We start from the raw sequence: 26863 nt of genomic DNA, 5'->3' as shown, positions 1-26863 counted from the left end.
CATCCCCCTCTCCCCCAGAATAGTTTTATTTTCAGGTGACTGCTTCCATACTCAGGAGGAAAATATTCTTTCTCTTGCATTTTGAGTAAGTGCATTTTTTTTTTTAAATTTAGTGTTAGAATTCATTTAAGCATGCTTCCTTTTAAAAATCAGACATTTATATTTATAGAAACTCAAAAATAAAAGTTTAAATTCTACATTTATTCTGGATTTTCACTTGGAAAAAATATTCTTTTACATAAAATTTTTTCGAGTTAAAGTTTTCTCATTTATGGACCAACATGAATTGAATTACAGGCTGTCCATTTTCTTGATACGAACTCTACAATTAATTTTCCAAAGCCAGGATCCTTAGTTACTAATCAATTACAGTAATTCAAGCCCCACAGATCTTGCCAGTTGAGTTGACCGCTGCCCTGTCTTGTGCTGTGGACGTGAGCAGTACTGCACCCCAAGCTGCATCCCAAGCCAGCACTCAGAGGCTGTCGCATGTCATCATCCACTTTACTTATTTATTTTAGAAAACCAGCTTCATCTTTTCACTCTTGGAGGAATGAGCACTCATGTTCTGTTCTACTCAGCAGCTCTTTTTTTTTCTTAGTTGAGTCAGTTTGGCTCTTTCTAAGGCTGCCTGATTCACTGAAATGATTCCACCTAAGTAAGAAGAGCTATTCTTTGCACTAAAAGTGCTTCACTTCCTGGAACTCGGGGAGAGAGAGAATGCAGGACAGGGTAGATCATTAATATTAGCTGCGAATTAGAGTGCATTGGGAGTAGTGAGGCTTCACCTCCATGATTATGACTGCGTTTTAGAAATGAGAGCCAGGGAGATGAGTGGCAAGTCTGGATGAATAAATGCATTTTTTTCCAGAGAGAGAAAGCTCTAAGAAAAGATATATCATTATGGTAAAAGCTTAGAGAAAGAAAAAGTAGATGACCAGAGCTGCTACTAATTTCTCTCCCTCTCTTCTCCCTCCCTTCCTAAATTCAGCTCGTATAATATGTATTCAAAAGTAGCCTTCAGTCTAGCCACCTACTTAAAACTTCATGATGGGCTCATAACACATAATAGTGATTTCATTCTTTTAATTCCCAGAGAAGCCTCCAGTAAAATGACAAAATTTGCAAAGATGAGCAAAACCTTGTATTTGTATTTGGGGGCATAACTAATTTGGAATATTTTAACAGTACTATTTAAAATTAATAAAAGGAAGTTCTTCCTCTCAGTGTTTGTATGCTACCATTAACATTATTAACACTGGTAATAATGACATATCAGATTACATTAAATACTGGAGCTAACACTGTGTAACAATCCTCTTTCTATTTCCCCCCTCCCAAAAAAAAAGAAAGAAAAAAATGAACCGGATTATATCTTTTGAGGGCAAAGCCCGTCTGTGTATTTCTTTGCATTTGCCAGGTCAAATCTATCCCTGCCTTACACATAGTAGCTCCTAAATAAATATTATTTTCAGTAATGATAATGGGTTATTTTTTAGGGCACTGCATGATGACTGTCACCTTTCTTTTGTTTACTTTTGTTAGACTGTATCACCTCATGCTCATAAAGCTAGCACACTTAAGACTCAAAATCAAAAGTTTGGTTACTCCTTAAGATTATGTTAAAAATACTTACTGCAGTGTCAGATGCTCTCCACTGCCAAATATTAAATCAGTTACTGGTTGTAATGTAGGTTGTCATTTAATGTGCATCTATTGCTGCTTCCCAGGCCTTTCACATGGAAATAAAATAAGTGAAATTAAGCAATCTTAAATGGGCAACCTAAGTAGAATAACAAAATTTCATAGATAAGAGAAAAAAAGAAATGAATAGACAATTTACATAAGAAAATTAATAATAACCATAGCTGTAATGTGACATTTTTGAGTACTTTCTATGGGCTTGGCAAAATTTAGAGACTTTATGTAGTTATCTCATGTAATAGTTAGAGCAACCCTATGATAGAGTTATTACTAGCCTATGATAGAGTTATTACTAGCCTCATTTTAAAGATGGAAATTCTGACACAGAGAAGTTAGACAGCTTAGAAATAGGTTGTGCCATTATTTTAACGCAGGCATCAGATGCTATACTCCTTGCTCTTGACTTCCATGTTCTACTTGTGAAAATGAACTCTGCAGACTTTGCTGCTCTAGTTTGTACTTCCTATATGAGCACAAAGAATTCTGACAACAGCATATAGGAAGTAGTCAGTGTTAATGGCTATCATTGTCTTTTGCAAATTTCTAAGGTAGGGATATGGACAGTATGGCGAAGATCTGTAAAAAGCCTTTGAGCTAATAAGGCTTTCTGTAGCCAAGCAATCAGACCTCAGTGTTTGCTGCTGTAGAACTTTTGACGTCAAACAACAAGACAGTTTGCACATCCAGCAACAGAAAATGATTTGATAATTATGATTCATCAGTTTGGTAGAATATTGAGCAATACTTAACAACCGCATTTGAGAAGACCATATGGAAACATGCATAAATAGAAAGTGATTACGGTGGTTTACCCAATGGAATGCAAGCCATGTTGGACTAGATTATAGCATCTGCCTGGAAACATATTCCCTTGGATACCCATGGCTTGCTCCCTCATTTCATACATTTCTCTGCACAGATGTCTCCTTTTCTGAGAGATCTTCTCTGAAGAACCATCTAATGAACAGGAGTTGGCAAACTCAAGCTTATGAGCCAAATCTGGCCCATGGCCTGTTTTTGTTGATAAAGTTGTATTAGAATACAGTGACTCCCACTTGTCCACTTGTTCAACCATTGTCTGTGGTAACCTTAGCAATCAAGGGTAAAGTTGAGTAGCTGACAGAGAATATGGCCTGCAAAGCCTAAAATATAAAGTTTGCCAGCCCCTGATCTAATATAACACCCCCTTTCAGCGTATTCTTTCATCCTTTGCTTTATTTTTCTTTCTTTTTTATAAGCAATTGCCAAGCAATTGCCATGTATTCTACCTTCAGGTTTTCTTACTATGATCCTCCAAATTTTCCCTGTGTATCATGTCAGTTCAGAAAAGAATATATCATCGTTTGGTTATCATTTCTCGTGATAAACTGAAAAAATGTAAAGCCTGCCGAATTTTCAAGAACTACCTTGGATGACTTACATCCATAGTTCATTGTACAAGTATTAAAATGTGGGTGAGTTACAGTTTTAAACTTTAAAAATTTTAGTGAACTTGCAACACAAATCCAGATCAACCAATACATACTTTATTTTTCATTAAGAAACAAACATGAAACATAAATTGTACTCAAAGGACATAATTCTTATTTCTGGTTTGTACTATTTCTAATGACTAAAATATTGAATTCAGTCATGGGATGCAGAGAAAGCAAGCCCTAATTATAGTGCATATTCAGAGAGTCTGAGCACTAGCTTCTTGGATAAAATTCCTGTGTTCTTTGTGTAGCGCTCAGCAGTCGGGTCCAGGAGCAGATATTGACTGAAGGTATTCAGGGGCACTGAACCAGAAGCTGCTGGCTCTATAGAGCCTGCTGTCAAACCTGTTGCGGGAACTTGGGGGTTGGAGGGGCTGGTACTGGACTGTAACAGACTTTTTTCTTTGAGTACAATGCTTCTACTCATGTTAAGCCTAGCTTCAAAGAAAACAAATTTACTGCTATCATTTTATTTTTCAAAATATACGTTTAAAAAAAATTGAACTTTAACAGAATTTGTCCCAACGAGAAGACACTTTCAAGTTAGTTTATGTGATGAATACTGCCCAAACTGAAGCTGCCTGCAGCTCTTCATACATGTCCAGCTCTCTTTCACTTGGGTAACAGAGCCTGCTTTTTCCACCTAAACAAAGACATGCCATTTCCTATAGCCGCACAGCATGCTGAGTTTATTTCAGACCTTTCCTCAGGGGAACAAAGGCCAGTGACACAGGGCTGTATGTCATTCATTCCTTTTTGTTATTCTTGCATCCACACCCCTGCCTACAATGAAATTCATACATCAAAAAATAAAATGCTAGCAAATTTGTTTCTAGGAAACTGCTTGCTAACTTTTTGAATCCTAAGTAAAAATTGAGGAAGATTTTTGCATCTTTGGTGATCCAAGCAAACTAAGCACACTAAAAGGAAATACTAGGAGAAATGTCAGTTTTAAAAATCATCCACTCAGGAAATACTAGGAGAAATGTCAGTTTTAAAAATCATCCACTCAGTCCTAAAGTAGGGATGCTTTTGCAGAACATTCATTGATAACTATATTGAAAAGAAATTTGAAAAAAAAGTCAACCATTTTTAGTAGTCACGTGATCTTTGTAAAAGATGTATCAGAACAGCAATGAGTATCAATATAATGCATTTTGGTAAAATTTAATAAATTAAATGGCTTATGGGTCTTATGTTTACCGGCATTAACTTAGCTGAATTGGTGACATTGCATCCATTTTTATAACTCTGGTGTTTAAAAACATTAAGCGTAAAGCTACATCTATACACCGAACCTCTGCCTCTTCTCTCGCTCTTTCTACACACACACAAAATAGGGAGAAAAGAACCGGGTTGGCAGGGACTGCCTTAAGACGTGAGAATGCATTCTCAGCAAAGAAAAAAATAAGGGTCTGTTACCTAAAGCTCTAGATTTTCTAAAATCTAATCACCTAATATTCTGGTCATGCCTCATCTCACATGTTTATAGATATTTAAAACTTTCTCATACAGCTACAGGAAGATTACAGAATCATTAAAATGTGCTCAGTCGGGACTGTTACAGAGAATAGGAAGCTTGACCTCTGAAAATTTAAACTAATACCAAAATGAATTGTGTGTCCAGTTGCAATTGAAGGCATTCTTTTAAAGGTTTACATGTTAGGGTCCCTCAGTGCTAGTTGGTATCTGTGAACTGTTCCCAGGGAGCCTGATCCTCCCCAGGCCCCAGTTACCCCCAGGTAATAAGAACTCTGCCCAAGTGCAGTTATGTTAATTAATCACATTAAGTGATCCCTAGAGCCTGACAAAGTTAATATGTGTCTCCTTCTATTGGGGAATGAGTTAGGCACTAACTGGAGAACCACTAATACTGTTCTAAGTACATTCAAATAGTATCCAAATATTGCCAAGTTCGTCAGAAGTAAAGAGTAGCTCTATTATATGAGTGATAGGGAGGAGAGAGGCACTGGGCAGTTAAATGAACTGCCTCATTTGCAAAACAAATTACCAAGCTCTGTTACTTGAATATGATTTACATTTTTAAGACAGAGTCCAAAGAAAGCATTCCCAGTTTACTAAAATGCCTTTTGCCTCTATTCAAAGTAATCTCTGGCTCCCCCATAATACAAAATCCCTATATTCCTAGTCTGCATTGCTTTCAACCTTAACTATGCAGACCAGTGAAAGTTTTCAGAAACATATTCAAAATTGTAAACAGTAGCAAAGGCAATAAGATCTCTAATGGGGACTATGATTTTAAAAGGTTTTTCATATTGCAGTTGCCCGGGATATAACATTAATATTAGAATTACACTGAATTATGGTAATATTTATATTACCTAACATGTTGGATTTACTTATTTGAATTAAGTATTTTATGTATTTTTATTTTAATATATAATATATATTATATATACATTGTAAGCACACATGAACGCCACTCATTTCTGTCCATTTTCCATATAGTAATCTCAGCCTGTCCTTGAGATTAGTCAAATTGTGCATGATTCTTTTTTTTTTTTTTTTTTGGCTTTTATTGAAATATAATAATAGATAATTTGTTGCTCATATTTACATTGTACAATTCAATGAATTTTTTCCAGTTATAGTTGGCATACAATAATATACCAATTTCAGACAGCATAGTGATCAGAGATCCACATAACTCTCAAAGCAATCACCCCACTAAATCTAGTACCCCTCTTCCCCCTCACATATTTATTACATTATTAACTATCTTTCCCATGCCATACTCTACATCTCCATGTCTATTCTGCAACTATCCATTTGCACCTCTTAATCCCTTTGCCTCTTTTTGCTTTTCCCCGCGTGCCCTCCCATCTAGTAGCCCTCTAAATATTTCTCTGTATGAGTTTATTTTCGCTTTTGTTGTTGTTGTTGTTGATTTGTTCTTAATATTCCATCTGTATGTGAAATCATGTGATATTTGTCTGTCTCTATCTGACCCATTTCATTCAGCTCAATATCTTCTAGGTTCATCAAGGCAATATTTTTGTTCATCCCCTTCCTTTTTCGTCTGCGTGTGTCTTTTAATCTGAAGTGAGTCTCTTGTAGGCAGCATGTAGGGGTCTTGTTTTCTTATCCATCCAGCCACTCTATCTTTTACTTGGAGCACTTAATTCTTTTCCATTTGAGGTACTTGTTGATAGGAATGTAGTTGTTACCATTCTTTATTCCTGTTTTTGATACACATTTTTTTCTTCTTAAAGAAGTCACTCCAACATTGCCTGTAATACTGACTTGGTACTGGCAAAATTCTTTAGCTTATATTTGTATGGGAAACTCTTTATCTTTTCTTCAACTCTAAATGATAGCTTTGCTGGATAAAGGATTCTTAGTTATAAATCTTGGGTCTTTATCATGTCGAATATTTTGTGCCAAGCCCTTCTGTCCTGGATAGTTTCTTTTGAGAAATCAGCTGCCAGTCTTATGGGTGCTCCCTTGTAGGTAACTATCTGCTTTTATCTTGCTGCTTTTAAGATTCTCTCTTCGTATTTAACCTTTGGCATTTTAATCATGATGTGTCTTGGTGTGGGCCTCTTTGGGTTCCCGGTTTCGGAGACTCTCTGAGCTTCCTGGGGTTGTATGTCTATTTCCTTTACCAGATTAGGGAAGTTTTCCATCATTATTTCTTCAAACAGCTCTTCAGCATCTTGTTTCCCTCTTCAGTTAATCCTATGACATGGATATGTTTACCTTTAATAGTGTCCCATAGGCTCCTTAAATTATTGTTATAGTCTTGGTTTTTTTTCTTGCTGTTCTGATTGAGTGTCCCTGGCTTCCCCGTCCTCTACATTGGTGGTTCGATCCTCTTCTTTATCCACTCTGTTTATTCCACTTAATATACTTCTCATCTCAGATAATGAGTTCTTCATTTCTGACTGGTTCCCTTTTATAATTTCCATTTCCATTTTATGTTTTTTATCTCTTTGTTGATGTTCTCACCAAATTCATCTACAGTTCTCCTAAGTTCATTGAACATCCTTATAACCAGTGTCTTGAACTCTGCATCTGTTAGATTGCTTGACTCCATTATACTTGAGATCTCGATCTCTGTTCTGTTCTCTCATATGGTTTCTGCTTCTTTGTCTTCCCATTGTGGCTGCCTTTCTATGTCTGTTTCTATGTACTAAGCAAAACTCCTAAGTCTCCTGGTCTTATTAGTGTAAATTTGTGTAGTAGGTGTCCAGCGGCATAGTCCTGAGAGGGGTTCAGCTGCAGGCGAAGTATAGCCCCTGCCTTTGCCCCTCCGGGGGGCGATCCAGCAAGCAATCCACACATGTTAAAATCCAGCAAGCAATCCACACATGCTCCGCTTATAGTTACTTCCAGAAACTACACCAGAAACCAATGACAGTTGCCACCATTGTGAGTCTTGGTGCTGCTCAGCAAGGAGCATTTGACTTGCCGAGGACACACCTGGATGTGGCTTGGAGTTGCGGGAGGTGGAGTTTCAGGGAATCCTCTGGATGGAGAGACCTCTGTTATCTAATTTGATGATGTCTCAGCTATAGGGTCCTGCGTCCATACACTGGGATGGGAGAGGGCTTAATAAAGGAACAGTGGACACTGCTGGCACTTCTGCCCAGGAGAGATCCTCGCCGCCAGTCCTCACTCTGACAGCTCAGTGTCCCCCTGTTAGTCTCTGGTGCCCCGCCCCCCTTGCAGCCGAGCTGGCGCTGGGTCCAGCACCTGAAAGTCCGCTTGTAGACATGGCCCCTTTAAGAGGCCTCTGAAGCTGCCGGCTGCCCCTGTAGCTCAGCCGCTTCAGACCGGGCAGCCTCATGTCTTTGCCCTCCTACTACGTTCTACCATTACAGGGCGATTAATTATTTCTCTCCCTAGTTGTAGTGCTTCTGTTCATCTGGATCCCCGGCGACTTTCCTTGCTGTCTGCTCCGTGTTTTTGTCACAACTTTGATTTGGTCCCAAGAGAGATGAACAAAGCCTCTATCATCTACGCCATTTTTTCCTCTCTCTGATCTTCATTCTTAATGGAAGTAGTCAAGAAAGGAAAAGAAAGTCAATTTAAAGTATTGTAATCTTGTTTAAATGATCAGAATGGTCATCTCAGACTTCAGATTTCAGGGCTGTTAGGTACCTGTTAGTTGGTGGATTGAGAGAAGAGGGTCCGCTGGAAATCAGGGAATTGTGTGGTGAGGGCTGAAAGCAGAGGTCCAGTTTCCTGTAGATGGCTGCAGTAAGCCTTATGGAAGGATCCTCTCCTAGTTGGTTAGTTCCCTGCTTGAGAATGTCATGTATTATTTGTGAGAGAATTTTCAAAGTGTGAGTCCTCGAGCAATCCATGAGTCTTTCCATTCTCTGGAATTTGGACTGCAGGCTGTGTGGATCTGATTTGTGCAATTAGTTCATGTACTTGTGAAGGCTTTCTAGTGAGCTGAAGAACACTCAGAAGATATGTTACCTCATTTTTAATTTGGGTTAATTTTCCCATCTTTCTCCATCTCTTGACTCAGGCAAACATAGGACTTTTTAGTGCTTTTGGTTTTGTTTTGTTTTGTTTTGTTTTTCTCTGTTGAGGAGGGAGGCATGTAGAAGTTCAGTTTGAAGGAATGGGAAGTAGAAGTCACCTGCTTCCTTCCAAGTTTGCTTTGCGCGGGTCTCCTTCGATGAGGATCCCACTGAAGTCTCCAAGTACTTAAGTTCTAGAAAAGGCTATTGGCCCTTCTTTTTCTTTGTTGAACTGCTTATTTTTCTTTCTTCCTACAAAGTTCCCTGGCCTTAACTCTGACAGCACTTTTCTGCATGAATTACATTCCTCGGAGCCACAAGCTCTAAATTCTTCCAGTCTACTTGATCGTGGCTCATGTGATTAGTCCAGAACTCAACCTGCCATGGGTCTCTTGCCAAGCTGAGTGCTTGCTAAGTGCCCCTAACATGGAGACCTAAAGACATTTTATAACCTCATTAGTGAGAGGGTAGTGCTTCATTCCAGGTATTGAAATCATCACTAGATTTAAAATCACTGAAGGATGCTACTAGTCATTTGGTTTCCTTTCAATGTGAATAACGCTGTTGAAGGAGGAGAGTTTAAGTTATTATACTCATGCCCAACTTAGGAACGTAAATAGTCCTGGGCAGGGTAGGAGACAAGCCCATTAGCTCCATTTAAGTTAAATTTACATTCTAAAGGAATTTCATAATCATTTCACAAGATGCATTTCCATCTGTGTGGAAATAATGAACAACAGTAATGAAGTTATTTAGGTACTGTAATCATAGTCATTACATTTTCTTGTACATACGTCGTTTTCTGAAGTATGGTTTATGACTGAGATGAACAATTAAACTTATAAATTGTTTTTTTATCTTTATTAATAAATATTAAATATTTGCTTCTTTAATGAATTATGCCATCATTACAGGTATTGGTAAAAACATTGTGGGACCACCAGAAAAATTCATCTGTGTTAAGAGCAAAATCTTCTAAGGCAGAGGTCCGCAACCTTTTTGGCACCAGGACTGGTGCTCCTCTGAGAATTTAATGCTTGATGATCTGAGATGGAGCTGAGGCAGTGATGCTAGCACTGGGGAGCAGCTGCAAATACAGAGGAAGCTTTGCTCACTGGCCCACTGCTCACCTCCTGCTGTGCAGCCTGGTTCCTAACAGACTGATACCAGTCTATGGCCCCGGGGGTTGAGGACGCCTGCTGCTACAAGGGATCTATTTGCCTGTTTCTACCCATTTTTATGCGTGAGAATCAAGCAAGTGGGGTGTGCTGTACCTAACTGGGAGCTGTACCTAACTTATTGTTAGTGTGCCTGCAACTTCCCAAAAGGACCAAAGAGTTTATCATTTATCAGAAATAATTGAACACACAATCAGTGGTGAAATTTTGTGTATTGTAAATACCTATTTATACATAGAAGCTTTTCCTTAAAGAGCTAGATAAAGGCCCTGAGCAGTGTGGTTAGGGCATGGTTCTGGTTTCTTGGGGTCCCTTTGTGTTCTCACTGGGCCAGGTTTGAATCGGGCTCTTGACACCTGAGCCTTTTGAGCCTGGAATGTTCGTGTGCTGGGGGCACAGACTTTTTGCGAGGGTCTCCCAGCCAGTGTTCTCATTGGCAAATAAATGCATTCCCTCTGTGGGATGAAAATTCTTCCTCACACAGGGAGGATTTGCTTGGAAGATGGGAATTAAACCCCTTTTGGCTAGAAGAGGTACTTTCTCCATGAGTTGGGCTCTGAACACAGATCCCCCAGTGAGCTGAAGCATGATACTTCCTATGTAACATAATTACACATCTTCAGGAGGACTGGATTTCAGCTTTGCTGAATTGTTCTCTCTGAGCACTCCTCCTCCCCACCCGAGATAGTTGGTTACATTAGCCATGATAAAGCAGGCTTTTCCCCCAAGTTTCAGAGTGTCATTCCAGAAAATTAAAAAATAACTCTGTTGGCATATAGCTTCTGATGATCCCCTTTTTAAAGCCACTTTGTAAGCTATTTTCATAGTGGGGGCTTCAGTCGAGTTCCATTTTCAGCTCTGCCACAAATTAATTGGATCCTTGAATACACTTTCCTTGGCCTCTCCGGGCCTCCTTGTTTTCTTATGTGAAATGAAATAGTCAGATTAAATGATCTTTACGATCCCTCCTTAACATCTCATGGTTATGGGAAAGCTTAGGTTTGTCCTTCGTTCCCTCCCCCCCCCCCCACCTTGTGTGTGGATGCTTAGAAAAGGAGTTTAGGAAAACATTGTAGTCCTAATGCTACATGCCCATGTGCCATTTTTTCTCCCGTTCTTTCTTTCCTTATATGAAGATTTGCTGATAATCTTGCCCAAATGATGGCCATACCTCCCTCATTCCTTCTTGTATATCCCAAGCCATGCTTTGTACATCCCTCCTCAGCTGATGGGGCACTACCTGTGCCATTTGAATGGTCTTCACATAGGTTCCCTTTGGAGTGAAAAAATAACTGGAAAACCATACCACCTGTTCTATTAACAGTATCAATAATGTTAAAATATAATATTTAAGCATATATGTGCATATTTGTATTTGATTTGAGGTAGTTTTCTTTTGTATCTATAATCATAGACTGGGTTTGAATCTAGCATTAGTTTTTTCTATCAGATGACTCACTTGTTCAAGCCTGTTTCATCATGCACTCGCATTTTCTATCAAGACTTCAAAGAAAGCACATAGATAACACTTAACACAATCTGTTGTATTATAGGTATTTGATAAATGGCAGAATTACCTAATATGTATTTATTATACTATTACCATATTTAAGCCATCTATTTTAAATTGTATATCCTTTTTTCACCTTTTAACATCTCTGAAATTGCAATTTATCTTAAAATCTATAGTGTTGTATGATCACTATTGGTGAAGTGGCAGTCATGGGGAAGTTTCAGGTTATCTCTTAATAAAATTATTTTGCTGATATTTTCCTTTTTGTGCAAGTGCTAAAGTGATATATGATAAAATCTCTATCTGAATAAGCCTAAAGAGCTTTTTAAATAAGTATAAAGTAAAAAGTGAAAGTGATAAAGGAAATATTGTTATTCTTAGTGGTACCTATAATAATGGTGCATTTTTAGATCAATAGCATCTTAGCTTTGATGAAATACAGTATATAGCATATGTATTGTGTGTGTAGGTATGTAATCAGCAAAAAAATGTTTTACTGTCAAGTTTTTCCCCCTAAGAGCACAGCCAAATTTTCTTAAATATTATAATCATGAACCTAGTTGCAGGACTATACAGTTAAAATGTAAAGGGAATGTTTTCAAAATATGACTTCTGCCTAAACAATAAAACAAAACAGAAAAGGAGGACAGAGTAAAGGAGGGAAGCATATGTCGTGTGCTGGTTACATTGGTGTGTTTGTGCAGATGCATAGCACAGGCGCTCAGAGGGTAAGGCTTCATGATTAATGGTGTTTATTCTTGACAGAGCCTCCTTTATTTATCTGCAATACAGTTTAGTGATTTTATCAGGCACCTGAATGAAAAATATTCAGTCATACCAATATTGCAGTGTAAATTGAGTAGAGTCACTTTTTATTATATCTTTCCGCCTTATCATCTGCACAGTAATTTTCTAGCAGAGGTTTGATATGGAAAGGCTGGATTTAGCTGTACTTGACACAAAGCCTCTTCAATTTCTCCTAAAAGTTCAGGCTGCTCTTAGAAGTGTGTGTGTGTGTGTGTGTGTGTGTGTGTGTGTGTGTGTGTGTGTGTGTAATATATAAACCCTCCCATCCAAGCAATTTCAGGATTTGAAAGAATAAAGATAAAATGTACAAACCTGGATGGGAGAAGTGTTGTTAATATAAAAGCATCTAATAGCTGTGAACTTACCAGTAAAAGCTTCTTTAGTGTTTAAATTGTGGCTCAGTACTGAGCCTTTTGCATGGCTACATGGCCCCACTTTCGTCTAAACAATTGTTGTCCAAATCCAATCATCATAAAGCCAGGCCCTTTCACTTCTCCTGAGAGTAATACCAAAGTTGGAGTCCAGATGGCTCAATGGGGACATTAGTTGCTGTGATGATGGCAATGTCATTTTAAAAAGAGGGAGAAAGAGTCTAAAAGAAAAAGATCTTATTTGTAGGATACTCAAATAAGGTATCACTACATTTTAAATAAAACTTTATTCAAATAGCAGAATTTATAATATTAATTGTCAAAACAAATCAGTGGCGGACAGGGACAAATGGTTTGAATCATAGAATACATTATATTTTAGGACTGAAAGGGACTTTAAACCTGATGGTTGAAATGGAGATCATATCGTTGAAATGCTCGCATTTTACAGATAAGAAATGTAAAGCCCCAAAAAGTGTTTCCATTAAGTCCATGCACCTCCACTCAGGCTTTCTTAAGAGTAATATGAACAAATAATTCCGGTACATCATTTAGGCATTTCCAGTCAGTGAAATCTGTTTTCACTTGCGGATCAGAAGACTTGCTTTCACTACAAAGACGGGAGTGCAGAAGGAGACTTTGTGGTTCCTTTTCAAATGGCCAGACTCATTTTCAGTCTTCCAAGGTGCTATTCCCCGTGCCCAGGGCAAAGTTCTCTAAAGTCATGATAACAAGAACCATAAGAAAATTATCTCATTATGTGGAAATTAATGCTTCTTTTCTATTGAATAATATAGACAAGTTATTCCTCAATACATTAGATATACTCCTTTTCCATATTTAATTTATTTTTGAAGTTTGATACCCTCAAAGAAGTTAAAATTCTGGAATATTGAGAAGTGTGCCTGGGATATAATGTCTTAATCAACATGTAGAGGCCTACAAGGTCTGTTTCCACTTAAATATGAAGAGGCTGTCACTTAAAAGGGGCCCACTATTTTCACCTTTACTAGGATAGAGTCTCCTAGCAAACCTTGGGGATTTTATTCTGGAAGAGAAGCTATTTAGATGATAATAGTTAGATAATAATAGTTCTTGATAGACATTCCTATTATCACTTAAAGAACAATTTAAAGAATGAGAGAAAGTATGAGTCAGATATATCTTGCCAAGGGTCACAAGCGACAACCCAGAAAACACTCGTCAGTAGTTAATAGTTAATAATAATTATGAGGATTACGATGATAATGATGATAGAGAAAAAGTATACACCAGCTCCTAGAATACAAGCCTAAGCTCAGCATGCTAGATTGCTGTTGATAAAGGATTTATCCTAGTTGGTTCTTGAAGTAATGTTTACAAAATATAAATTAAAACTGAAGCCTCATACTCAGCCTGGCTCAGAATTGCTGATGTACCTGTCTTTGGCATAAATATTCTCCATGCTGCCTGTAAGAGGACTCCACACGAAGCAAGGATTAAACTGTTGGAACCTAACTTATTTCTAGTTAATTATTTCCACCCAAGACCCTCCTGGGAGACTTCTCATTTAAATAAGAGATCTTGGCTTGGGGCTGTCAAGATTTTAAAATAACTGTTTACTTTGAATTGTTAAGATGTGTAGGTAAATGATACAAGCATAGGCCTGTTTATTTAATTAAAGCAGCAGTTCTAATTGAATCTCTTGTTATGTACTTTAGGGTCCTTTTTATTTATACCAGGTTGATATCATGGTTCAGATCCAAAAGTTCCCACCGAAGGATATCATGGATGCTAGGATTTGACATTATTAGACAAGGTAACACCTAGATGAACAACTGCCACATTTCCCAGGAGTCTTCTAGGTACCTTTAGTGTATAGGACTTTGTCATTTGCCGAGTTACTCGACATTCTTGTTTCGATGTCTTACTGTTTTGTTGTGTGTTTTCTTTTTAAGGTCAATATTTTACTATTTTGAATGCTGCTTTTGGGATGGAGTTGGTAATTCATCAAATTCCAAAAAGTAGGATTTATTAAAATGACTGGAAAATTGGTTGGAAAATCAGAGAAATCAGACTGAAATTTTTGCCCCTTTCCATTTTTTTCTTTTCTCATAGCGATGAAGTTTTGAACTACAGAATGACCATGCTCTTGAATTTACTTTTAGAAAAAAACCATTTGCTTTACTAAGGTCAAGTCAAGTTACTAATCTCTTTGCTTTGTTAGAAGAGATGGGGCAGAGTTCTCCTAGTGATACCAAGGGTGTCAAGAAGCCACATTCACCCAGACTCCAGAACACCTATGTGGGGTCCTGAGGACATTCATACACAAGGAGCTGGTGATAGCAAGGTGACTTTAGCCTTAACCAGGTCAGAGCTCTAGTAGTAATAGCAGGAATGAGTGAGTTGTTAAAGGGGCCAATGGTTACTGAGAATTCACCATGTGACAGGTGTCAGGCCGAAGGTTCGATGTATACTTTCTTATTAGAAATTAAATAATACAGCATTGCTACTTTTCCATCTAGGTCTAAATAGCCTTGGAGCAAAAGCAGACTTTTAAAGATATATTTTACCCAACACCATATCTGAGTCCGAGATCTTAACTACTGCGATGTCTAGAACACCTAATTAAATGCACACTCCCTGCCACAAGGAGACATGGAAGAGGAGAGTGAGACAGGAGAGCCCCTGGTCCTCTGGGCCTGGCTGGATTGGCCTCCCCCAGCTGGGGAAAGAGAGCAGCATACAGAGGAAAAAGGAGACTTTTCAAAGGGAGCACTTACTGTTTCAGGGAAGGAAGGGAGAAAAGGATAGTGTCTGTTTGCTTTGTTATCATAAACCAGTTAGGAAGCTCTCTAGCAAACGAGACCCCGTCAAGTGTCCCAGAATCTAACCACTGAGGGCAGTTTTCCATCCTTCCACCTTGAAGGCATAGGGTTAGGGGAAGATTAGCAACTGGACATCCGAGTTTTTCTCCTAGGCAACCACAGTTGTTTTCTCATCAAGGTGGTATCTCTATGGACTTTGTAAAGGAAGACACAACATATTAATTCTTCTAATAATTCCTCCTTACAGTTACATTAGTTATGTATAATGATTTATATATTAATTAATAATTACTTTTAAAAATTATATAACCAGGTTTTTTTTTACTGGTTTTATTTTTCTCACAAACTAGTAATTAGAGGAAGAAGAAAGAGAAAATTTATTTATTACACATTGCAAAAAGTGGGGCACCTTTGTGTGGAATATTTGGATTCCATTCGGACAACAAAGGAGGCTGCTAAAAAATAATTTTAAATGTACTCCGCACTTATGGAGCTAAAATATTCGAAACTGTTGACAGGTGATTTAGAAAGTGGTTTGTCAACTGCCATTTGGATGAGGATACTGTCTATGAGGATACTGAAAAACTGGTGTTTTTTCTTTGCTTTGTTTCTAAAGTGCTAGAGATGCATACTATGAGATGTGGTCATTTAACTCTAAGTGCTTATTTGAACCATATATTATGTTTCTTGCAACGCCACCCCCGCCCTGTCTGCTGAAATCATAAGGGATTCTTAGTAAGTGGAATTTCAATAAAACATATATTCAATGACTATATCATTGAAATATTCATCTGTGTAGTTATGCATGTATTTTTTAAAAATTGAAATCCAACATGGTAAATTTGTAAAAGGCCTAAGTCAATTAAAAATTTATGGGAAATATTGTTTAGTTACAATGATGATGAAAATGGGATTTGAAACTGAATCATCTTTTTAGGGTCCTGGCACTTTAATAGAGTGGATATTTACAGATATGTAAACAAGGTTAAAGGCCCCAGAAGTGGTCATAAAGCCCCTAGAACTAGCAAAAATTGAAGAGGTTACCACCTCTAACCTGAAGGTACAGGCAGGCAGAGGGAAAACTAATTGAGTGAGAGGTGGAGCCCAGGAAGAAAGGTCACGCTTCCAGAGAGGAAATAGGCCACCAGCAGAATGGCTAAGAAAAGGAAGTGACTGGCTAAAATTCCCTGACTTCCTTCACTGCCGCCTTCTGCCAGTGCTTCTCATTAGTAGAATCCAGAGGGAAAGCAGACCACCTGATTTCAGACCTTAAAGACCAGCCTTCCTGAGCATTCAGTGGTTCTGGGGTAAAAGGTGACAGGGAAAGTAAACGTACATTTCAAGGTCACATGACGATTATGGGACAGAGGTTATCTGGAAGCTAACCTCGAATAGAAGAAAAAATGAAGTCCAGGATTGTGCAAATTTTTAACAGTGTTTACTGTATTAGCCATGGACATTTTAGTTATTTGTTTCCTTTGCTGTATGGAAAGCAAATTTTTTATTACAAATTTTGGTTTATTAAAACTGTGCTTATTGAATAATTAATTAGTTAGTTAAAAATACATTATAAGGGATAACTCTCCTTTGTTCTCTGTTAGGCCACTGCTTGAATATAAAGAGCATCTACTTGTTATGGAAAGAACAAAGTCAAACAAAATATAATTTGTTTTGTATAAAACCATTTCAGTTGCCTGGTAGTTGGAGCCTCAAGTAAAGATGTGAGGAGTATGTGTACATTTCCAGTGTTTCAAGCAACGTGAAAGCAAATTGTAATAATCCAGCATACAAACCTTGTTTAATGCTCTCATAATGGGCCATGCACATGATTAAATACTGTGATTTTAATCTTGGCATTTTACTAACCCAATAAGATAGATGAAAAGGCAGTAACAAATTAGATTATTTAATCATATTTCATTCTAAGAAGTTATTCTCAGCATTGTGTTTTTGTTTTTAAGTTTATCATAGTATGTTAAAAATGCTATAATAAGAATCCTCTACTATTTTCATGGTAATCTATTTTCATGACCTTTTAAAAAAAGGTCATATTATCTCTACAAACAAACACACAACTTTATATTGCTTTTGTTGTAGTTTGGGAGAAAAACAAAATGATTCCCACTTTCTTTCTTGTTGGAAACTGTACTTCATTCAGTCATTGGGCAATATGGAAACAAATGACAGCCACTCGTTAGGCCTCCATGGCCCTGGAAAGACACCTGGGTAAGAGCAGTAAAAGGGATGCTATCCCCAAGTGGGCATCCTGAGCCCTGCATGCATAAGCCAAGATGCAGAGGTAATAATAGAACAACAGTTCATCCCTACAGTTGTGCCCTGGCAGCTGAGACAACCCTCCACAGTTGAAGCATCTCTGGTTCCCAGACTACAGTTTGTATGATTTAGTTTAGAGGGTCACAGTCATATTTCTATACTCATTGGCTGCTACATAAAAGTCATGGAATCTCCGTACGTGGAGCAGTTCTGAGTTTCAGTGTTCTTCCCAGAATGTTTGTTTCTTGTTTTGTTTTTTCTCTCTGTGGTTTGTGCTCTCATCAATGATTAAGCTTTGCCCAGCCCTAGAAGAGAGAGAGAAGCGAAAGCAACAGGCAGAGAAAGTAATGGGAAGCCAACAGCAATCTTCAATCTCTGTATGTGTGCCTACTGAAAATATAAACCAAGAAAGATTCACCTATAATTTTTTTTTCCTTTTGCTACTATAATCCTCAAAAGAAGACTTTTAGTAAGTTTGACAAATATTTACCAGGTGAAGTTTCTGACAGTTTGTGAAATAATATCTGTCATTTGTATGGAAAATTTTGTGACTGCCTTCCCCACACCCTCTACCTCCTTTTCCTTCAGTAGAATTCATCCCTCTGGTCATAATCTTGAATGGCTCTTGCACACAGCAGTAAACACACATCTGCCCATTAAATTTATGCTTAACCTTCTCTTTCAAATTTGCTTTACAGTAAACAAACAAACTGATAAATGACCTAGCTACCAGGAATTCAGAAGTGGCCAGCTACCAGGAATTTGGAAGTGGCTCTGTTAGGTAATGTTAAAAGCAGCGTTATTGAAAAACTAATTTATATATATTTACGTCCATGTCAGGTGGCACTGGAGCCATTAGAATTCAAGGTTGAGTGCTAGCTTTAGTAGCTTAGAAACTCAATTTTGTCAGGTTTCAACACTGTAGAAATGTCATGTTACCCCAACTCACAAGAGCTTATGTGGAAACAGAATTAGTTAGTGATCAACTTCCAGTGAGAAACTGAGCAGCAAGGACACGAACACCAGTCTCCAAAGTCGTGCCATATGGACTTCTGTTTGTTGAGTTTAGAATCATGCACACAAAAGTTTTTTGGGATGGTTCTGACAACCCTCAGGAACATCAGCAACCACCACTGTTTCCTGAGAGCCCAGTGAAGGTCAGTTACTGCAGCCCTGGGATGGAGCTATTATTGTTCCATTTTGTGTGTAAGGGAACTTGCACTTAGTGACAGAGTCAGTGAAGCCTGCATTCAAATCTAGTTTCTTCATATCTCTTGTATCTAATTACTGAGTTCCTGTTCTTAACTACTGTATATGTTTTATGACTTTACTAAGGGAGGTCCTGGGAAATCCAAGGAGGTGCTTCAGGAGTTCTGTCAGGTAGGGGAGCAAAGCATAAGATTTGCTTTGAAAAGAGGGTTTCAATATTTCAGAGTTTGAAAATCAGGTAGCATCCTGTATATGCTATCCTAATATGCATGGCTGTATATATTTCTGTGTATGTGTATATATGAGTTTATATGTCTGTATTGTATGTGTGTATAGATTACGAGTGGAGCATATTAGCATAGTAGTATAAGAGGTATGTAACTATATATATACACACACACACACACATAGCATTATTAGATACCGGGCTCAGTGCATGAGGCTTTACTCGTATTCGCTTGCCAAGATCCCCACGAGGTAGGTTTCTTCCCTTGTGGACCCTTAAGGACAAGGAGAGGATAAATGTGGCAGCTGAGATTGCATAGCTTCCATCTGCATTGGTTCCTCTTCAGAACCCGAGCCCTTCCACGGCACCACTGCTCTAGTGGTCTGACTGACCTGTCTCCAGAATTCGTAATGACTGGTCACTGGGTAACCTGTATTAAACATTTTCCTATTCATATACAGGGGATGGCTGGCTTTTGAACTAGATGGTTTCCTTCTTTAGGGCACTTGATCAACTTATGGCTTATTTACTTGCATTCCTGTCTCAAAGCATTTCCTACCACCTTATTTAGAACTAGATGACCCAGTATCTCGTCAGCATCATCTCTTTGGAAGCAACATATGTGATTATGACATTCCCAGAGGGGTGAAGTTTCCTGACTTCGCCTCCAGGAGGAATCCATACTCTTCTCTCGTGTTGTTTCTTACTGGTGTTCCTGCCAGGGAAGAAGTGACCAAGTATTGATTCCTCCTCATGGCAGCTCTTTTAATAGTTACCTTCAGTCTTCTTGTGGGAACAGGTCACATAAAAGCACAGGCCTAGTGTAGAAGTCAGATGTTCACAGACTTTTAAGAGAAAACTGTCAGCCATCTCCTGGCTTCCTTGCTTCTTTGGGATTGGTGACTGTCCAATTCCTACTCCATAATGTTCATGTTGTTCAAGATTTTGTTTTTTTCTAATGTGTGATTCTTCAAAATGGAATCTAGGTCTCTAAGAATATTCTTATTACCCTTCTCAATTCTGGAATTTCAGAAAAATAACAGGTTTCAATATTTTTTTTGTCTAAACTGAAAACACAAAGAAGAAATGACATTGCATTCACTGATTTTTAGTACATATTGTTCAGACCCAGTTGGTAATGGATCATATAAAGCTTGTGAGGTATCATCTCATGGATATCTTGAAATGTCTACTTTTCTACATTTCTGCAGCTCTGGTTCTCATCATAAATCTACAATTAAGTTTTTAATTTGTAGTAATTGCTTTTTGAACCAGATTGGAAGATTGATTTTCCTTTTTGCTAGAAAACAAGTGAATGAATGGGAGCATCTCCTATGCTCTGAAGTAGCAGCATGTCTAAACGGAGCTTAGAATTAAGCCAGTAACACAGAGCTAACTTGTTTTGTAGTAAAGAGCTAAAATAGGATAATAGGTTATACTGGTTTCTATTTAAGTAATTTTACTTATTTCTGAGAGGATATGGAAAGCCTCAAGTAATTTTGAGAAGAAATATCTATTTTGTGATGGTGACTTATCCTTCTCACATGTAAATTTAGAAAAGTGGATTTTTATTTTACTTCACCAAAAGTGGCATCTGAATAATAAATAAAAAACTTTTTTTTTGTTTTTTTCTTTTTTAGTTCAAAGTGAAAAAAGAATAAGGAGCAAATGAGAAAATTCGCACCCCACCCCCCGCCCTAACCTCTTTTTTCTACTGAGAGAAAATTCATTATCTGATCTTTGGTTTCATTTATTTCAGTGCCTGTGCTGTGCTCTTGGTGAAGCTGGCTTCTTCCAAGATTATATTTTGACAGGGTGACGGGGGCCAGAGTCCAACCGCCAGTATGCACTTGCGTTGGGAGTCGTGATGAGAAAATGTGTTTCCTTTCCCTTTTCATTTCACTCGTAAAGCCAGTGACATAGCAAGAATTTACCATTCTCAGTAGATCTGTCTCTATCTCGGCTTCTCCTTTTTATGACCATAGCCTCTGTGAATGAGAAAATGGAGAGCACAAGTGTTTAGCCTGTCCTGGCCAGTTTACTGGATTATCCACACAAGACATTTTCTGTTAGAGAAGGAACAAGGCAGAGAGAGGCAATGCACAGATTGGCTATTCTAGAAATGCCTGTCCAGGGGTGGCTTCAGGAGTGGCTGTGGGGAAAGGAGTACCAGGAGGGGACTGAGGTATGGCGGCAACTAGGTGTGTTTGAGAATTTTTTTCATCAGGGAAAAGCATGCATTCTACCTTAGCTCACTATAACCAAGGCATAAGCTTGATCAGAACCCCATTCTTTTCCAACTTTATAACCCCAGGAGTACGTACTTACTGATTTTTTACTGAACGGGACTAATCAGGATGCCAAGTGAAAGATGAGTGTGAGAAGAAGCTGACTCTCAGTGCCGCCTCCAGAGAGGAGTTGCCTTCAACACAGTGAAACTCAGATCTGTAAAACTCACCCTGCAAGACCATTAACAGTCAAGCTTGGGCATGGATATATGGAGTGTCTGATTTCATGTTTTTTTACACACTTTTGCATTTAGTCATCTTTCTTATTTGCGGGCAACTTTGCCAATGTGTGTGCTCAGACCTCCAGATGAGATGAATTTGCTTTTCTTTTTTTCTTCTCTTTCTCTTGCAACACTAAGCATGATGGTGAGAGTCAAGTGTTCAATGGTGAAATTAATGTTCAGGTCAAATGGAAAATACAATCTCAGCAACTACTTTAAGCTCAGAGAGGGCCGTTGTTTAGAATTTCTTCTCATAAGGAAAGCCACAGGCAGGCCTTTATTTTCCTATATTCAGAGTGCCATGAAATTTCTCAAAGGTTGATCTTTTTTGCCCAAATTATTGTATAGTAGTGTTCTACCTGCATATGTCACCATGATTTTAAGGTAATAGTACTAGAATATATATGCCCGATATTTTTCCCTCCAGGACACTTTGAATTCACTTAAAATCTTATTTTCTTTTACAGACAGCCTCTGCCTTTGGAGATATTTGTTTCATGCATACCTCTGGTTTTCTTTTTACCTAGGCCTTCTGCCTTATCTAGTAGCCCAACATATTCAGACCTGCCCTTCATTAGGATCTCCCCGCACCGGAACCCCGCTGCAGCTTCTGAGTCCCCCTTCAGCCCTCCACATCCCTACATCAATCCTTACATGGACTACATCCGATCTCTGCATAGCAGCCCGTCCCTCTCCATGATCTCTGCAGCCCGGGGGCTGAGCCCCACAGATGGTAAGTTTCAGACCAACACATTATGCTTCCACACATGCCAATTCCTCCCCCTGCCTCACTTGGGATGTGGTATAGAGTAGCTCTGATGTTTATTGTTTCCCATGTGCCATACACTATGCTGAATGCTTTAAGTGCATGCTTTCATTTCAACATTAGGACACATCTCTGAGGGTGGCTTATTTCCATTTTCAGGTGAAGATAGCAATGTGCAGAGGGGCCAAGTAACTTGCAGCCTGGTCCCTTGGCTAGTAAGTGTCAGTGGTGGAACCCAAAGCCAGATCTCACTGACTTGCTGTTATCCACAGTTCTGTTCTGCACCTCAACATATGTTTAGACTGGCCCTGTAGCCATTCATATAATGTACATGTATAACCAGTACATTTTGCTCACCATCTGATGTATACTTTTCTGTTCTGCATGTCTGAGAGGCACATTTATACAGATGTGTCTGTTAGAGCAGCACTTCTTAAACTCCAGTATGCATACAGATCATCTGGGGATGGTGGTAAAATGTGATTCTCTCTGGGGTGGGTACAAGTGGGGCCTAAGATTCTGCACTTCTGAAAAGTTCCCAGGAGATGTCAGTGCTACTGATCTGTGGACCATACTCTGAATAGCAAGGTCTTAGAGAACATGATGGTTTGGACTTGTTGCTGCATGTGCCCTCTGTCACTGATCTTGCCAAATGCAAACTGGAAGAGAGACATGGTGGGAAAATAAGCGAACTTTTGACTTTAATTCTGTAATACCTGATGTTCATTTTAGACTCTCAAGCATCAAATTCTGGTTGGTTCTCTTAGCCTCCCACTTAATTACTTTTACATTACTCTTTAATTGGAATTGTATATTCTGTAACTGTCAAGTTCTAAATTGTTCCTTTGATTCAGGAATAGAATTTTCCATCGAACGCACACTTATACAAACTGACTTGTCCACAATGGTTGGAACCTGAATTAAAGTCCAGAATTGCATAAACCTTATTGATTGCAGATAGTAGGTTATGAGTTCTCTGCAGCAGGTCACAAATTTGTGGTATTTGTTTCATAGCACAAAGAAACGCCGTGCACTCCATCTCACTGATCAGTGCTTGATGTGACCCTGCAGTGTCCCCATTCTCCAGGCAGACCACTTTCAGAGGCTGGCTGTGCATGGTGGGAATAGTAGGTAGGAAAGCTGCATGAGGTTGCTCAGTAAACTCAGTTACACCTTCAGAAGCAGCAGTGCTGCCAGAACAGCTGTCAGCTCATTGTTTTTCTTCTGATTCAATGTAGTGAATATACTTGTAAGGTACCAAAAAAATCAGTTTTGCCAGTTGAATGAGATTCACATTTTTTTCTATCAGTTTTATTGAGATATAATTGACATAAGCACTGTATAAGTTTAAGGTATACTGCATAATGATTTACATGTATTGTAAAACGATTACCCCAGTAAGTTTAGTTTACATCCATATCTCATATACCTATAAAAAGGAAAAAGAAAAAAATGTTTTTTCTCCTGTGATGAGAACTTTTAGGATTTACTCTTAGTAGATTTCAAATATACCATTTGGCAATGCTAACTATATTTATGTTGTACATTACATTCCCAGTAGTTATTTATCTTATAACTGGAAGTTTGGAAGATTCACACTTTTAAATTTGTTAAAACTATCAGAGAGTCAAATGAGGGTGAAATATGAGTTAGTTCTCCTGCTTGGGATTTGGTTTTACAATAGGAAAAATGGAGAGTCACCTCCATGGAGTACTTGGGAGTTCATGGAAATGACTAACAAGAACAGAGGGAGAGCGGGATAAGGGAGGTCGGCTAACAATGGACTTGAAATTGTACCTGGCACACAGAAATTTAGTTGGACCACTGGAAAATGGTACCTCTAGTTAAAGCATCTTACTCTCTACTACCTGTAGTATTTCATAATGAATATGAATAAGACAGTTTTAGATTGGTTGTTCTGCCTTCCTCCTCTTGCCTTTTGAGTCTAATTAATTACCAGTCAAATAAAGTCAAGTTACTAATATTTCTCTCTTGTGGTCTAAGAGTTTTTCATATATATCTCTATCATATATAAAAGTCTGTGGACACAAATGTAAAACACAAAGCTGTTTGAAGATGCCATTGTTTCTTCATAATAATTAATAAAACTGAGTTATTGAGGGAATGCTATGTGCTTAATAAGCACTTTATATGCATCGTTGCATTCATTGCTCTCAACAACCTCATGGAACACTAACAGGTGAAGCTGGCATTTACATCTAGATCTTCACGAATCTGGAGACCACCCTCAGAACCACTGCAGTATCCTGCTACTTTTGCACATAAATGGGCAGGTGGAAACTGATTATCATCCCACTTTTATAGAGTTGACTCTGGCCAGTAAATTGCTCCAGACTGATAAGTATATATTTTTTTGGTTTTGTAATGAAAAAAAAAAGAGCTTTTAAATTATGGAACACAAAATTGCAGCTTATCGCTCAGTTGTGTGTTATTAAAGCTGTGCTGCTCTTTTCACTTGTAAGCCCTGGGTCCTCCAGGGATTGAGAGCTGACTCACACTCCTGTCAGAAAGCTTAGGGAAGTATTTTAGGTATGTCTGGAAAGAGATCATAGTTGTCTAAGTTGTTGGCTACTATAAGAAATGGAAACATACAGTGATTCGATAAAAGAAACAGTTTTATTTTGTGCGGCAAACGTGGGAATGAGTTATGTATATACGTACAGTTTAATCATTTGTATTCTTGATGATTTCTTTAAACCGAAGAGGGTGTGCAAAAAAGAATTTTCCTCTCACCTTCTGAGTGTTTCTGTCTGGGTTAATAATAAAGTTAACATGAGACAAGTTAACGGGAGAAAATGTCCAAAATTTATTATGGATGTACCTGCAGGGGCACCATAAGAATTTGAGACTTGAAGACAGATTGGGCAGTTGAGGTTTATATGCCATTCTGGACTAGAGGGAAGCAGGGGACTGGGATTTCCAAGGGAAAGCAGGCAATTTACAAGTAGATGAGAAAGAGCAAACGTGGTAAACAAATTCTTGCTGGACCACCCAGAAGCAGTTGGACATAGAGGGATGTCTAACAGGCTTTGCTAGATTTCTCTCTTCCACCTTCAGTTTACAGTATGACGCTAAGGCTATGCTCCCTTCTTTTAAGCAGGTTTTTCTGTCTTACTTCCTTTAGGCAGGTAAGGGGGAGGGTCAAAAGTTCTGAATCTTTCGTTTCTTAATAACCAGCTTAAAATTAATACTCCGAAAGGTATAATTGGGGATGGCAAAACTTTGGTCCCCTTCAAAACTAATTTCAAATATTTTATAATATATTTTATTTTCTGTATTCTTTTCCTTCGCTTTTATTGTCGAGTAAAAGATATGTGGTAGACTTAAAAGCATAATTCAAGTTAAAGATTTTTACTAGAATGAGCCATAAAAGGAACTGCTGATGTAGGCTGTGTAACAAATGGACTTTGTGACCTTCTTTCAACAAGTAACCATGCTTTCCTTGTCTCCTCTTCTAGCGCCCCACACTGGAGTCAGTCCAGCAGAATACTATCATCAGATGGCTCTGTTAGCTGGCCAGCGCAGCCCCTATGCAGACATCATTCCCTCAGCTCCCACCGCTGGCACTGGGGCCATTCACATGGAATATCTTCATGCCATGGATAGTAAGTGATGGAGCTGTTTTCTGTAGTTCTGGGGCTGGCAAATACTATTTCATGAAATAGAGAGGAAGATACAAGGATTAGGTCATTGCCTAACTTTACAAACCAGAGGAGGAAGCGGAGGAACCACTTACTTAGTGCCCTGGTTCCCTTGGTTTTCTAGGAAGCTGCCGCAGATTTGGCTATCCTGGGACTTCTTGTTTAGCTCAGGGGAACAAGCTGGAAGATGCAGGTGATTGTAGTTTGGCAGATACACAAAAAACTATCCTGCCTTGATTGTCTTGATAACAAAATAAGAAAACATGTTTGATTACATGAATGTACCTTATCCAGTCATTCCTTGATTTTATAGAATTTATGCATTAAAAATTAATTTTAAAAACAACCTGTACTTGGTTTTACACTTTTTTCCTTTTGATTTCTTTTGCCTTATGTTTTCTTTACATTAAAAATTATATTTTACTAAGACCTTTTATTTAGGGAAAATAAAAAGCTTTTCCAAACTAGAAAGGGTTATTTTTAGTACATAGTAGTAGAAGAAAATGGGATCATCTGACGCATTTTATATCACTTATTTTTGAGTTCCTCAAGGCTTATGATGATTCTTTTGGATCACTTATCAAGACGTATAGACAAATGAGGCTAAGATTATCACTTTTTGGAACATCCTGGAGTTCTCAGTTACTCAGATTCTTTGAGTCTACTACGTTCATTTGTCAGGTGCCAGAAAGTATGACCTGGAAGCATCATTAAAAATCTAAGGTGTGCATCAGTGAAAGCCACTACTCTTTGAATATGACGACAGTTTGACTTCAAGTAGAGAATATGCTTGAGGTCTTATTTGTATGTTTGTTTTTCTAGCAACAGCGATTAACTTGCACTTAGATTCTATCTACAGTTTGTTCG

The 26863-nt window shown here is 38.3% G+C and overlaps 1 protein-coding gene across 6 annotated transcripts in view; it reads left to right on the top strand.

Moving 5' to 3' along the window:
* Positions 1-26863, top strand: part of GLI3 (GLI family zinc finger 3) — a 282259-nt gene that overhangs the window by 173926 nt on the left and 81470 nt on the right. For all 6 annotated transcript variants that reach the window (XM_023521285.1, XM_023521287.1, XM_023521288.1 and 3 more), the window contains 2 exons: positions 22096-22301; positions 25814-25960. In XM_023521285.1, coding sequence (XP_023377053.1) covers positions 22096-22301; positions 25814-25960 — 353 coding nt within the window. The remainder of the gene's footprint in view (positions 1-22095; positions 22302-25813; positions 25961-26863) is intronic.

The sequence above is a fragment of the Pteropus vampyrus genome, unplaced genomic scaffold, assembly GCF_000151845.1.
Source record: "Pteropus vampyrus isolate Shadow unplaced genomic scaffold, Pvam_2.0 Scaffold302, whole genome shotgun sequence".
NCBI classification, from domain to species: domain Eukaryota; kingdom Metazoa; phylum Chordata; class Mammalia; order Chiroptera; family Pteropodidae; genus Pteropus; species Pteropus vampyrus.
This window is presented reverse-complemented; position numbering and strand designations above follow the sequence as displayed.